Source organism: Bubalus kerabau, chromosome 4 (assembly GCF_029407905.1).
Source record: "Bubalus kerabau isolate K-KA32 ecotype Philippines breed swamp buffalo chromosome 4, PCC_UOA_SB_1v2, whole genome shotgun sequence".
In the NCBI taxonomy this organism is placed as follows: Eukaryota; Metazoa; Chordata; class Mammalia; order Artiodactyla; family Bovidae; genus Bubalus; species Bubalus kerabau.
Window position 1 is genome coordinate 1,913,126 of NC_073627.1, and position 14,222 is coordinate 1,927,347.

The following is a 14,222-nucleotide window of genomic DNA, read 5'->3' on the forward strand; positions in this document are numbered from 1 at the left end:
TCCCACACCCCACAAGGCAACCGAGTACCCGCGCCACAGCTAGAGAGTCCGTGTGCTCCGGGGGCCACGCGCCAAACTGAGACCGGACACAGTCAAAGATGAAAAGTACATACTTTTAATGAAGGAAGGGTTGACCCTCATCCCCACACACACTTCCGCCTTTGTCACACTCATCACAACCATAATTAGACACTGTTTGTGCACCTCTCTGTTTAATCTATGCATCACCCATCAGGCGCTACTAGGAGCAGGAAGACCACGTTAATCTTCCCGAGCATAACCTGTGGCAGAGTAGACGCTCACTAAATACCAGACAAATGATGACTGCTGTGTGCCTGGAGGCTGAAAAAAATGGAGATGCATTTTAAGGTTAAGAGAATATTTTTCTGCTTAAAAAACTGAGAACACTCTCCAAATGACCCAAACATTTTGGCAGTTACGCTAATTATCTGTTCCTATGTTCTCCTAACACAGGGCTGTGTGAGAAGACACGCATTTCAGGTGGAAAAGGACCCCAGGGCCAGGGTGGATTTGCATTCAAATCTAATATAATCAGATGCTTCAGTTCAAGTCATGCGGAAGTGGATTAAGAAGAGTATCTACTGGTTTATGCCTTCTGATCAAAAGAGAAGCTGGACTTTTGTGTGAAAATAATCACCTAGCTATATACAAAACAATTTACACCTCTCTGTGCCCTTAGAAAGTTTAAGGGAGGGAGGTTTTATTATTCTAATTTTTGGCCGAGGAAACCAAGGCTCTGACATCTCCTGGTTGGTAACTGGCTGAACCAGGATTCAAACCCAGATGTGACCTTGGCAAGCGGAGAAGTGGGGCTTCCCTGGTGGTCCAGCGGCTAAGACTGCGCTTCCATTGCAGGGGGCTCGAGTTCCATCCCCGGTCAGAGAGCTAAGATCCCACATGAAGCACAGTGCGGGCAAGAGAAAACAAGAATCATAGCAAGAAAGGCTGAAAAAAGGCTGTTTAAAAACAAAAAAATCCGAGCAGTGATCCAGGAGAATCGGAAAACAGTGTGTTCTCTTCACCTGTTCCTCGCTTGCCCCGAGGCTGAGGCTAGTGCTGAATGGAATGCCCCTGTCTGGCCACGAGACACTATACACTACTTCGTATAAAGCAGATAAAGAATGAGGGTCTGCTGCACAGCACAGGGAACTCTACTCAGCAGTCTGCAGTGGTAAAAGAATCCAGAAAAGAGAAGACATGTGTATATTTAACTGATTCACTTCGCTGTAAACCTGAGGTTAACACTGTAAATCAACTACACTCCAATAAAAATTAAAAACAAAAACAAACCAAGAAGCACAAAAGAACGCGAGAGCCCCAGTCCAAGAGGAAGCACACACCTGACTGACTCTAATTAACACTAACGATGGTAAAACACACTCCCAGCTGGAAGAGAAGACCTGGGACCTAACACAGCCCGGTGACCATAATCAACGATGCTGTATTACATGCTTAGAAGTTGTGCAGAGCATAGATCTTAACTGTTACACCACAAAGTCAAGGGTGGAGGTGTGAACTCATTGGTGGAACTCACTTTGCCGTATCTGTTCGCATCTAACCACCCACTGTACCCCTGAAACCTGCACACGTAATAACGCCAATACCTCAGCAAGGCTGGAGCGTGGACACGCTGACGGTGCTAGCAACTGCAACTGTGCTCGGGGTGCCCAGCGGGCAGGGCTCAGACACCCTCCCTCGGTGCCCAGGCCCCAGGGTGACCGCTGTCCCCGGCCCTGCGCCCTGTGCTCGGGGTGCCCAGCGGGCAGGGCTCAGACACCCTTCCTCGGTGCCCAGGCCCCAGGGTGGCCGCTGTCCCCGGCCCTGCGCCCTGTGCTCGGGGTGCCCAGCGGGCAGGGCTCAGACACCCTTCCTCGGTGCCCAGGCCCCAGGGTGGCCGCTGTCCCCGGCCCTGCGCCCTGTGCTCGGGGTGCCCAGCGGGCAGGGCTCAGACACCCTTCCTCGGTGCCCAGGCCCCAGGGTGACCGCTGTCCCCGGCCCTGCGCCCTGTGCTCGGGGTGCCCAGCGGGCAGGGCTCAGACACCCTTCCTCGGTGCCCAGGCCCCAGGGTGACCGCTGTCCCCGGCCCTGCGCCCTGTGCTCGGGGTGCCCAGCGGGCAGGGCTCAGACACCCTCCCTCGGTGCCCAGGCCCCAGGGTGACCGCTGTCCCCGGCCCTGCGCCCTGTGTGGACGCACAGCCCAGCCTGTCCACGGTCTCTGGCCCCCGGGGGCTGTCCTCACACGCCTCCAGCCACCAGCACTCTCACCTCTAGTCTACTCGGTGTCCCCGGCCCTGCGCCCTGTGTGGGCACTGTCCCCGGCCCTGCGCCCGGTGTGGACGCGCAGCCCAGCCTGTCCACGGTCTCCCGGCCCCCGGGGGCTGTCCTCACATGCCTCCAGCCACCAGCACTCTCACCTCTAGTCTACTCAGCATGGTCTCTGGCCTAATACCTGCCGTTTCTTGGGCCACTATCTCGGTCTTCAGGGTGTTAAACTTTTTTATATTTTAATTCCCTTCTTGACTTTACTATCCTTTCAGGGTGCTGGGCTTGCTGTGGGCTTTCTGGTTCCCCCAAACTACCAGCGATCTCCTGGGAATCAGACTGCAGAAGGTTCCTTGGGGTCTAAGAGCTTGTCCACCTCCACCCTGGATCACCCGCGTGGACGTCAGCATTTATTTCTAACTTTAAAAACTGATGTCCAGTGTGGGGTGGAGGGAGGTCCAAGAGGGAGGGGATACAGGTACACTGGTCACTTCCTTGTACAGCAGAAATGCAACACTGTAAAGCCACTGCATGCGTGCTAAGTCACTCACTCGTGTCTGACTCTTTGTGACCCCATGGACTGTAGCCCACCAGGCTCCTCTGTCCATGGGAAGCTCTGGGCAAGAATACTGGAGTGGGTGGTCATTTCCTTCTCCAGGGGGTCTTCCAGACCCAGGGATAGAAACCACGTCTCTTGTGTCTCCTGCATCGACAGGCGGGTTCTTTACCACTAGTGCCACCTGGGAAGCCCAACTACTAAAAAAAAAAAAAAAAAAAAATATATATATATATATATATATATCAGATCAGTCGCTCAGTCGTGTCCGACTCTCTGCGACCCCATGAATCGCAGCACACCAGGCCCCCCTGTCCATCACCAACTCCCGGAGTTCACTCAGACTCACGTCCATCGAGTCAGTGCTGCCATCCAGCCATCTCATCCTCTGTCGTCCCCTTCTCCTCCTGCCCCCAATCCCTCCCAGCATCAGAGTCTTTTCCAATGAGTCAACTCTTCGCATGAGGTGGCCAAATAGTGGAGTTTCAGCTTTAGCATCATTCCCTCCAAAGAAATCCCAGGGCTGATCTCCTTCAGAATGGACTGGTTGGATCTCCTTGCAGTCCAAGGGACTCTCAAGACTCTTCTCCAACACCACAGTTCAAAAGCATCAATTCTTCGGCGCTCAACCTTCTTCACAGTCCAACTCTCACATCCATACATGACCACAGGAAAAACCATAGCCTTGACTAGATGAACCTTTGTTGGCAAAGTAATGTCTCTGCTTTTGAATATGCTATCTAGGTTGGTCATAACTTTCCTTCCAAGGAGTAAGCGTCTTTTAATTTTATGGCTGCAGTCACCATCTGCAGTGATTTTGGAGCCCAGAAAAATAAAGTCTGACACTGTTTCCACTGTTTCCCCATCTATTTCCCATGAAGTGATGGGACCGGATGCCATGATCTTCGTTTTCTGAATGTTGAGCTTTAAGCCAACTTTTTCACTCTCCTCTTTCACTTTCATCAAGAGGCTTTTCAGTTCCTCTTCACTTTCTGCCATAAGGGTGGTGTCATCTGCATATCTGAGGTTATTGATATTTCTCCTGGCAATCTTGATTCCAGCTTGTGTTTCTTCCAGTCCAGCGTTTCTCATGATGTACTCTGCATATAAGTTAAATAAACAGGGTGACAATATACAGCCTTGACGTACTCCTTTTCCTATTTGGAACCAGTCTGTTGTTTCATGTCCAGTTCTAACTGTTGCTTCCTGACCTGCATACAAATTTCTCAAGAGGCAGATCAGGTGGTCTGGTATTCCCATCTCTTTCAGAATGTTCCACAGTTTATTGTGATCCACACAAAGGCTTTGGCATAGTCAATAAAGCAGAAATAGATGCTTTTCTGGAACTCTCTTGCTTTTTCCATGATCCAGTGGATGTTGGCAATTTGATCTCTGGTTCCTCTGCCTTTTCTAAAACCAGCTTGAACATCAGGAAGTTCACAGTTCATGTATTGCTGAAGCCTGGCTTGGAGAATCTTGAGCATTACTTTACTAGCATGTGAGATGAGTGCAATTGTGTGGTCGTTTGAGCATTCTTTGGCATTGCCTTTCTTTGGGATTGGAATGAAAACTGACCTTTTCCAGTCCTGTGGCCACTGCTGAGTTTTCCAAATTTGCTGGCATATTGAGTGCAGCACTTTTGCAGCATCATCTTTCAGGATTTGAATAGCTCCACTGGAATTCCATCACCTCCACTAGCTTTGTTCGTAGTGATGCTTTCTAAGGCCCACTTGACTTCACATTCCAGGATGTCTGGCTCTAGGTGAGTGATCACACCATTGTGATTATCTGGGTCGTGAAGATCTTTTTTGTACAGTTCTTCTGTGTATTCTTGCCATCTCTTCTTAATATCTTCTGCTTCTGTTAGGTCCATACCATTTCTGTCCTTTATCGAGCCCATCTTTGCATGAAATGTTCCTTTGGTATCTCTGATTTTCTTGAAGAGATATCTAGTCTTTCCCATTCTGTTGTTTTTCCCTCTATTTCTTTGCATTGATCACTGAAGAAGGCTTTCTTATCTCTTCTTGCTATTCTTTGGACCTCTGCATTCAGATGTGTGTGTATATATATATATATATATATATATATATACACACACACACAGATGTATGTGTATATATATATATATTCAGGTGATATATATATATTCAGATGATATATATATATATATATATCATTAAAAAAAAACAACCCTCTGTCCATGGGACCTGCCTCCTCTAGGTTAACATACAGGGAGTCTCTCTCCTGTCTGGAGAGTGTGTATCTTGGCAGTAGGGGAGAGGGTTCTGGACTTCTCTGAAAAGACAGAGAGAGAATTTGACGGGATGGGGGTCACTAAAAGAGTATCGACCTTCTGCGTCAGAGAGGTCAAAATCCCGGTCTGTCACTTCTCGGCTACCTGACTCTGGATAAGTTACCCGGCAGCTGAAAGCCTCTGCCTTCTCATCCGTAAAGAGGGACATAAGCTGGAGTGACTGGCGTGGGGCGGGACCCTAAGCACTGGCTGCTGACGAGGGCTCAGATGCTTTTGCCAAGAACGCGCAGGTACCGCTTTAGCCCCAATCAGGAGGCAGATCAGGATGCCCAGGCAATACTGGGGACACAGTCACACCGACAGAAGGATCTGCTGCTTACGTGAAATTTAAACTTAACTGGGCTTCAAAGCCTCACAAATCTATCAATATGATTATTACTATCAATACAGAAAAGGCCACGCGTGTGTGTGCTCAGTCGCTCAGTCGTGTCCAACTCTTTAGAACTCTGTGGACTGTAGCCCACCAGGCTCCTCTGTCCATGGGATTCTCCAGGCAAGAATACTGGAGTGGGTTGTCATTCCCTACTTCAGGGGATCTTCCCAACCCAGGGATCAAATCCGCATCGCCTGCAAGTCTCCTGCATTGGCAAGTGGGTTCTTTACCTCTGAGCCACCAGGGAAGCAGAAAAGGTCATAAGAAACATTTAATCAAAGTGCAGTTATTAAAAAGTACTGGAGTAGGTTGCCATTTCCTTCTCCAGGGGATCGTTCCAATACAGGGATCGAACCTGGGTCTCCCACATTGCTGGCAGACTCTTTACCATCTGAGCCACCAGGAAATCCCTTAAAAAGTACACACACCCATATTTCTAAGCAATTCTGAGAAAGCCGTCTCATTGTAAGACTAAAACACGTCTTGCACCCTGGAAGGCATGCACAAACCCCACTGTCTCCACAGCTAGTCCTCCTGGGGTGAAGTCACCTCTTTATCCCGCAGCCCAGGGAAGAAGACGCTGTTACAGGAGGAGCACCCACCCAAGGAATCTTAGCATTCTCTGCATTCCCAGGATTCTGGCTTGGGATTTTTCCAGAGTTGCCCAAATAGGGATACGTCCAGAGACTGTTTACACACAGCCCTGTGGCCCGCGTGCCAGCCCTGAGACCCAAACGCAGGCTGCAGGCGATGGTCCAAGGCGAGAGGGCTCAAGGTCGTGCCCTGGGGTGACGGGGGCAGAGGCTGGGCAACCCCGGGGAGAGATGAGCAGCGACCTTGGGGTCAGGCAATCAGGCAGGTTTCTGTGCAGAAACAGGTGAGGGCCGGGCAAGCCGTGGAGTGAAACGTAAGGTGGGGAGGACCCCAGGGACGCCGGGAACACGGGCCGCGAGAGCAGAGGAAGAGGCAAACGCCGGAAACCGGAAATCCGAGAGCGGAAGCGGTTCTGGCAAAGCTGACCAGAAAAGAGAGGGGTGTGGCCAGCCGTCCAAGGAGACGCGAGTCCGAGGCTGTGAGCATCGGAAGGAGTCCTTGTCCCGATGGGGGCGGGACTGACCGCACAGCTTCCAGGGGACCAGGGACCTAGAGAAGGTTCTAGAACAGCAGAACATCAAGGCAAGCGCGGGCCTGCTGAGCGTAGAGCTGGGGGCCTGAGCACAGACCCTGCCATGAAGGGGGCGCCGGGCGCAGGACCGCAGGATGCGGCTGGGGATGGGGAGGCGGTACCCGGAGAGGCAGCGGCTACAGAACCGTGAGGACCCACACGCCCGCCGGCTGGCCCGGCCTGAGCAGACGGCTCACTCTCTCCGCAAAACGGAACTGGCATGACCTCTCTCACCACGCTGCTGGGAGAAGAGAATAAACTCCAGCAAAGCCTCCAGAAGCCGCGCAGCGGACATCGGGACATGTCAACAAGGTCCTGAGGGGGCTCGGGCCCGTCAGCTCTCACCCGGCTTCACCAGCCCCGAGAGTGTGTCCGGGACGGGCAGCCCACCCCCTGCGCCTGTGTCCCCAGCTGTGAGCACAGACGCCAGAGCTTCCGCGTCACGAGCCGCTTGCTGAGCCCGCATGGAGCCCCGGCCTAGAGGCATCCAGGGATGCCCCGGCCGCCCGCCGGTCGCACAGGAGCCAGAGGAAGACAGCTGTCTGCCCCCAGGTGGCAGGGACACATGGGGTGAGGGGTGTTGCTCATGGAGGGCTCCTGGCCGGAGCTCCACAGGGCACAGCCCCTGACCGTGGAGCCATGTGTCTGCCCTTCCCCCAAAGGCTGGAGTGGCCACCGGTGTGGACGGCGCTGTTCTCCGCAGCCGTCCACAGGGCCAGGCAGGGTGGTGGCGTTGGCATGTGCCTGCCTCTGCCACCAACAGTCAGGGCAGAAGGATGAGAAGAAAGGAGGATGAAGGGGGACACCTGGGGTGAGGGAGAGCCCCCCAGATAGGGCGGAGGGTCTCCGGGCCCCATAGATTCCCTCTCTGGCAGCAGAGAGATGGTCATGACAACAGTGAGCACTGCTGTGGCCAGTGTGCGCACACGCCAATCCCACTCCAGACGCTTGGCATAAATGACCTCGCTCAGCCCCTGAAGGAGGCACTCTCCTTATTCCCCTTTTACCGACGAGGAAACTGAGGCTTTGAGCTCAAGAGCTTGCCTGAGCCACAGCTTGTCCGAGATGACACAACTGCAGAAGCGGGGAGCGGGGCCTCACCCTGATGTCAGAGCTCCCACCAGCCCTCGTCACAGACGACCTGGAGACCCTGCTGGAGTCCAGGGGAGGGGCACGGCCCTGGCACCACTGCCTACAGCCAGGCTGGGGCTGGCCGCCACTCAGCCTGCTCCCCGTGGGAACAGGTGCCCTCTGAGATTAGGGCGCCCCACCTGCCGGTGTGGCAGGACCAAAACGACCCGCTTCCTGGGCCACCCCGCTCTGGCTGGCTCCTCCCCGGGCTGGGCAGCCCCACGGCCACCAGCCTGAGGCACGGGGTCCCCCAGGGCCCCGGGCACCTGCCAAACCCCAGCCTCTGCCCTCTTTCCATGGTGTTTACAGTTTCCGGGTCATCTGCCTCTGTTTAAGGAAAAGAGGTCTTTCCAAGAATTTACAAACTGTCAGAAACGAGCCCTCTTCAAACCAGCACTGCGCGGAAATCTGACACCTCCGGACACCCAGCCTCCGGGACACGCTGCCCGCTCCCTGCACCCTGCGCTCAGTCCAGACAAGCAGGGACACTGGGTCCAGCTGCGGGAGAGGGCACACACACACCCGCCCTGGGCCCGGGCGGAGGGCTGGGGGCCCCAGGTCCAGGGGGAGGGCCGGGGGCGGGCCCGCGAGCAGAGTTACAAGTCTTTGTTCTTCTTAAGGCGCCAGGGCAGCCCGAGTGCAGACGGAGGAGGGGAGCTGGTGGGAGAGAAACAGAAAGACAGTGGGTACCTGGCTGTGACACCCACCGGCACCCCTGGCCCACCGGCCACCCCTGCCCCCCGGCGCCCCCTGTGCCCCCGCTGCCGGCACCGTGGCCGCAGCCTCCCCAGCCTCGGCTTGGGCTCCTGGAGGAGCGCATTGCCTGCCTTTGTCCAGAAAGGGGCCCTGAGGACCCTGCTCAGCCAGGAGGGGCTGGCCAGCCCCTGGGGAGTCACCCCACAGAGCACCCCCGTGAAGCTGCTCACTCAGCATCTCAGCCATCCTGCCAAGGCCGGAGCCAGAGGGCCCGCCTCTGCCACATACGCACACATACACACAATACACATGCATACATACACACACACAACACATACACACAGAGACATACACACACACACACCACACATGTACACACATAATACATACATACACACAATACACATACAGAGACACACATACATATATACACATAATACACAGAGACATACATACACACAATACACATGCACACATGCATGCATACAATACACATACATACAAAGACACACATACATATATACACACAGAGACACAAACATACAACACACATACATACACACAGAGACACATATACACACCACACACAGGTACACACATAGTATATACACACAGACACACATACAATACACGTACATACACACAGAGACACGTATACACAGAGACACATATACACACAGAGACATATATACACACCACACAATACACACAGAGACACACATACAACACACATACACACAGAGACACGTATAAACAGAGACACGTATACACACAGAGACACATATACACACCACACAATACACAGACACACAACACACACACTTACACACAGAGATACATATACACACCACATGCACATATGCACACAGAGATACACAAACATAACACATACACATGCACACAGACACATATACACACAATACACAGAGACACACACTACACACACATACATATACACACCACACATACACAGTGTGTATGTATGTGTATATATGTATGTGTGTCTCTCTGTGTGTGTTGTATGTATGTATGCATGTATGTGTATTGTGTGTGTATGTCTCTGTGTGTATTGTGTGTATATATGTATGTGTGTCTCTGTATGTATGTGTATTGTGTGTATGTATTATGTGTGTACGTGTGTGTGGTGTGTATATGTCTCTGTGTGTATGTGAGTGTGTTGTATGTATGCATGTGTATTGTGTGTATGTGTGTGTGTGTGGCAGAGGTGGGCCCTCTGGCTCAGGCCTTGGCGGGAGGCTGAGATGCTGAGTGAGTGGCTTCACGGGGGTGCTCTGTGGGGTGACTCCCCAGGGGGCAGCCATACAAACACACGTACACATGTACACAAATACACATCCACACAATCCACACCCAGCACACACATATACACATAACACACATGTGCACATACATGCACACATACAGAGGCATACATATACATATATACACACATAATACATACAGACACATATACACATATGATGCAAACACATATACACACATGCTTGTATACATAAAATACATACATACAATATACACAGAGAGACATGCATATCCATATACCATACACCCAGAAAGATACAAATAATACACAGGTACACACATGCACACACACATGCGTACATGCACACACACGTGTGGTGTGTGGCTGGTCAGGCTGAGTGGGGGCCTCCCCTCCACACCCCCTCCTCCAGGCCACACAGGTCCCAGAGCTGCCAGCATCCACAAAAAAAGCAAATCTCCAGCCCTGTTCAGTATTTTCCTTGATGATGCTGTTTCCATGGCAACCAAGCCACCAAGGCCTGGGCAATTATCTGTCATCTGACGCAGGGAATGTGGAAAGGGCCGCTGACGGTGCCAAACATGTATCAAGGGAGGGGGGCTCTGATTTAGGGGCAGGGAGCCTAGCAGAGTCCCCAGGGTGTCCTCTGCGTATGGACGCCCTCCATGTGGACCCCACCCAAAACGTGTAGGCACTGGTGGGGGTCCCCACAGTCATCCTGAGCTCCGGGTCCCCGTGGGCTAAGAAAACAAGTCAGACTTCCTGCCAGCATTTCCAGGCACCGCCGAGGCTTACAGGTGACACACGGGGCTAATGAGGCCCCTGGCTGCTTGCTGCCAGATACAGCGGTGGACAGAAAGCAAGGGAGCCGTCCACAGCTAGTTTAAGTGGGGACAGGCTGGTTTACTGGGACCCGTGTTCTCAGCCTAGACAGTCTTGGCCCCCAAGACCACCAGATGATATCTGGAGACACTTCTGATCGTCAGGACTGGGAGACATCAGGGAGATGCTTGGAGCTACAGATATCCAGTTGGGGAGGCCAGGGGTGCTTCGGATCACCCCACAAGGCACGGGATAGCCCCACAGAACTATCTGCCCCAAATAACTGTGCCATGCCTGGGAAACCCTAATCAGGGTGCCCTCTGTTTCAGCAGCTTCTGAACCACATTTCCTTAAGTAAAAACCTATTATAGGAAACAGTTCATCATCAGCGGTGGCCTATTAAGGAAAGGGGTCCTTTAAAAAAAAAAAAAAAGCAAAGATCCCAGCCGACTGAGATGCAAAAGAAAGTGGAGGGACCAGGTCCTGTCATGTGGATTAAGGTTTGAACCCAAAGTTGACTCAGGGGTTGTGAGCCTGGGGCCTACTGTCTTTGAGGGGGAAGGGAACTGGTGGAAGCGGCGCGCAAAAGGCCTTTCTGTGCCTTTCTGGCTGACACGGGTTGATAAGTTTCATCAGATTTTCAAAGAGGGAAGTGATTCAGGAGTCTGAAAACCAACCATTAGACCCCATTGCCCTGGCCTGCCCATGCCCACCCTCCTGACCAGAACCCCTGCCCTGGCCTCCCCTCTCTGACACCACAGTGCGCACAGGCCTCCTCTCCCTGGCCTCCTCTCCCTGGCCTCCTCTCCCTGGCCGTCTCAGGGCAGAGGCTCCACTGCCCTACAGACGCAGACACACAACGGCACGCAGACACCTGCCCAGCCTGAGACCCCCGGCCCAGGCCCTGCCCAACGTACGCAGCAGACTGACCTGGTTTACCTGGTCTTCATTTGGGTTAGTCACTCGGTCCAGGCCGTAGTCCAGCACGTTGTTCACCCCTGGCTGAATGAGGAAAAACTCAGTGTAAGGACCAGGAGAGTCCCCAGTTTCTGATTAACTTTGGATTCTGGCCAAGCTGCCCATCGTGAGACCAAGCTGAGGATTGTGGCCCAGTCTGTGGGGAGCTACAGGGGTGTGTAAGGTTCCCCAGGTGGGGGCGTCTTCCACCACCGTAGCATCCCCAGAGGAAGGGAGGGAGGGTGGATGGATGGATGGATAGATGGGTGGGTGGGTGGGTGGATGGGTGGTGGTGGTTGTTCAGTCACTAAGGTCTGACTCTCTGTGACCCATGGACTGCAGCACTCCAGGCTCTCGGAGTTTGCTCAGATGCATGTCCATTGAGTCAGTGATGCTGTCTAACCATCTCATCCTCGGCCACCCTCTTCTCCTTTTGCCTCCCATCTTTCCCATCATCAGGGTCTTTTCTAGTGAGTCGGCCTTTTTGTATCAGGTGGCCAAAACATTGGAGCTTCAGCATCACTCCTTCCAATGAGTATTCAGGGTTGACTTCCTTTAGGATGGACTGGTTTGATCTCCTTGCAGTCCAAGGGACTGGGTGGATAGATGGATAAATAAATGGAAGGGTGGGTGGGTAGGTGGGTGGATGGATGGATTAACACGCAGACTGGATCGGAGTTCATGGGATTGGCACAGGGGCCTTCCAACTGCTGCGCTCCACGGTTCACTGCTCTGGAGAGTCTGGGCTTCAGTCAAGCACCCAGAAGTTCTGATCTGGATTCTGCCATCTCCTGGCTGGGGGAGGATCTTGGAAACGACTTCTCTGTGCTGAGAACCAGAGATGAGCCCTCCTGTCTGTCTGGTTCCTGTGAGGATTTAGCACAATGGAAGCTCACAATGGAGGGTCGCTGTCACCAGGCAAGGCCTCGTGTTCACCCTAAGATCATGGTGGAGGGGCCTGGCCCAGAGCTGGTCTCCGGCTCTGCCGCCTCCACCAGGCCGCCTCCCCGGCCAGTCCTGCTCCAGCTCTGAACTCCTTCAGGCCAGCAATTCAGGTCTTTCACTTCCTCTGTCTGTTTGGTGCAGGCAACCATCTGGGACCTCCCATCCCAGGGAGATGGAAAACAGTGTTACACTCTCTCTCTCTCACACACACACACACACACACACACACACACAGTTGACCCACACTCTGATGCAATTTCTGGGACCCCAGAGGCAGCTGGAATGGAGACCCCTCAGAGCTGACGTCAGGGCACAGGAAACAAGGGTGGCGGTGGCCCGGCGGTGGCCGTCAGCAGACGGGGAGCCGCGCAGCTGCGTGCAGCCCAGGGCGGACGCTCTGGATGAGTGCTCCCGGAGACCGTCTGATGGCCTGGGCTGCTAGCCTGTCAGTCGGTCGCTCCATCCCTGCCCAAGACAGACTTTAAAGCGGATGCTCCTCAGACAAGACTCAGCCCTCATCCCGATGCTCCAGGCCACTGAGAGGCTGAGAGTTTTAAAAAAACAGGGAGCGGAGACTCAGGGACACCCTGGTCTCGTCCCCAACTCCCGGTCCAGTTCCGATGGAGACGGGCAGCCGGGAGGGGGCCAGGGTGTGATAGCGGCTTTGTGTCTGCTCACGTCTGCTCACATGTGCTCACGTCTGTTCATGTCTGCTCACGTCTGCTCATGTCTTTCATATGTGCTCACATCTGTTCACATCTGTTCACGTCTGCTCGTGTCTTTCACGTGTGCTCATGTCTGTTCACATCTGTTCATGTCTGCTCGCGTCTGCTCACGTCTACTCGCGTCTTTCACATGTGCTCACATCTGTTCACGTCTGCTCGTGTCTTTCATGTGTGCTCATGTCTGTTCACGTCTGCTCGTGTCTTTCACGTGTGTTCACGTCTGTTCGTGACTGCTCGTGTCTTTCACGTGTGCTCACGTCTGCTCGTCTTTCACGTGTGCTCATGTCTGTTCACATCTGTTCATGTCTGCTCGCATCTGCTCACGTCTGCTTGTGTCTTTCACGTGTGCTCACGTCTGTTCACATCTGTTCATGTCTGCTCACGCCTGTTCGCATGTGCTCACGCTGTTCACGTCTGCTCTCGTCTGTTTATGTCTGCTCACGTCTGTTCACATCTGCTCATGTCTGTTCACATGTGCTCATGCTGTTCACGTCTGTGTCTGCTCTCGTCTGTTCATGTCTGCTCACGCCTTTCACGTGTGCTCACGTCTGTTCACATCTCTTCACGTCTTCTCACGTCTGTTTGCGTGCTCACACTGTTCATGTCTGCTCACGTCTGTTCACGTCTGCTTGTGTCTGTTCACGTCTGCTCGCGTCTTTCACGTGTGCTCATGTCCGCTCATGTGTTCACATGTGCTCACATCTGTTCACATCTGTTCACATCTGCTCGCGTCTGCTCTTTCACATCAGGCCGTGTTCTGAACACAGCTCCCCAGGGCCACCCACGAGGGGGCAGGTAACTCTGAGCAGCAATCACGCGATGCTCTCATGACTGAGGAGGTGACAAAGGCCTTGCACACTCAGTGACACCACGTGACGCTGTCGTGGGAGGCAGAGGAGCTCTCCAGGAGGGAGAGCGGGGCGCCGGCTCTCACAGGGAGTCAGCACCAGCCCTGGGGCTCTGCTCCCTCATC

The 14,222-nt window shown here is 53.4% G+C and overlaps 1 protein-coding gene across 1 annotated transcript in view; it reads right to left on the reverse strand.

Moving 5' to 3' along the window:
- Positions 1 to 14,222, reverse strand: part of RGS9 (regulator of G protein signaling 9) — a 53,565-nt gene that overhangs the window by 23,849 nt on the left and 15,494 nt on the right. Inside the window, exon 9 of the mRNA XM_055574960.1 lies at positions 11,562 to 11,624. Coding sequence (XP_055430935.1) covers positions 11,562 to 11,624 — 63 coding nt within the window. The remainder of the gene's footprint in view (positions 1 to 11,561; positions 11,625 to 14,222) is intronic.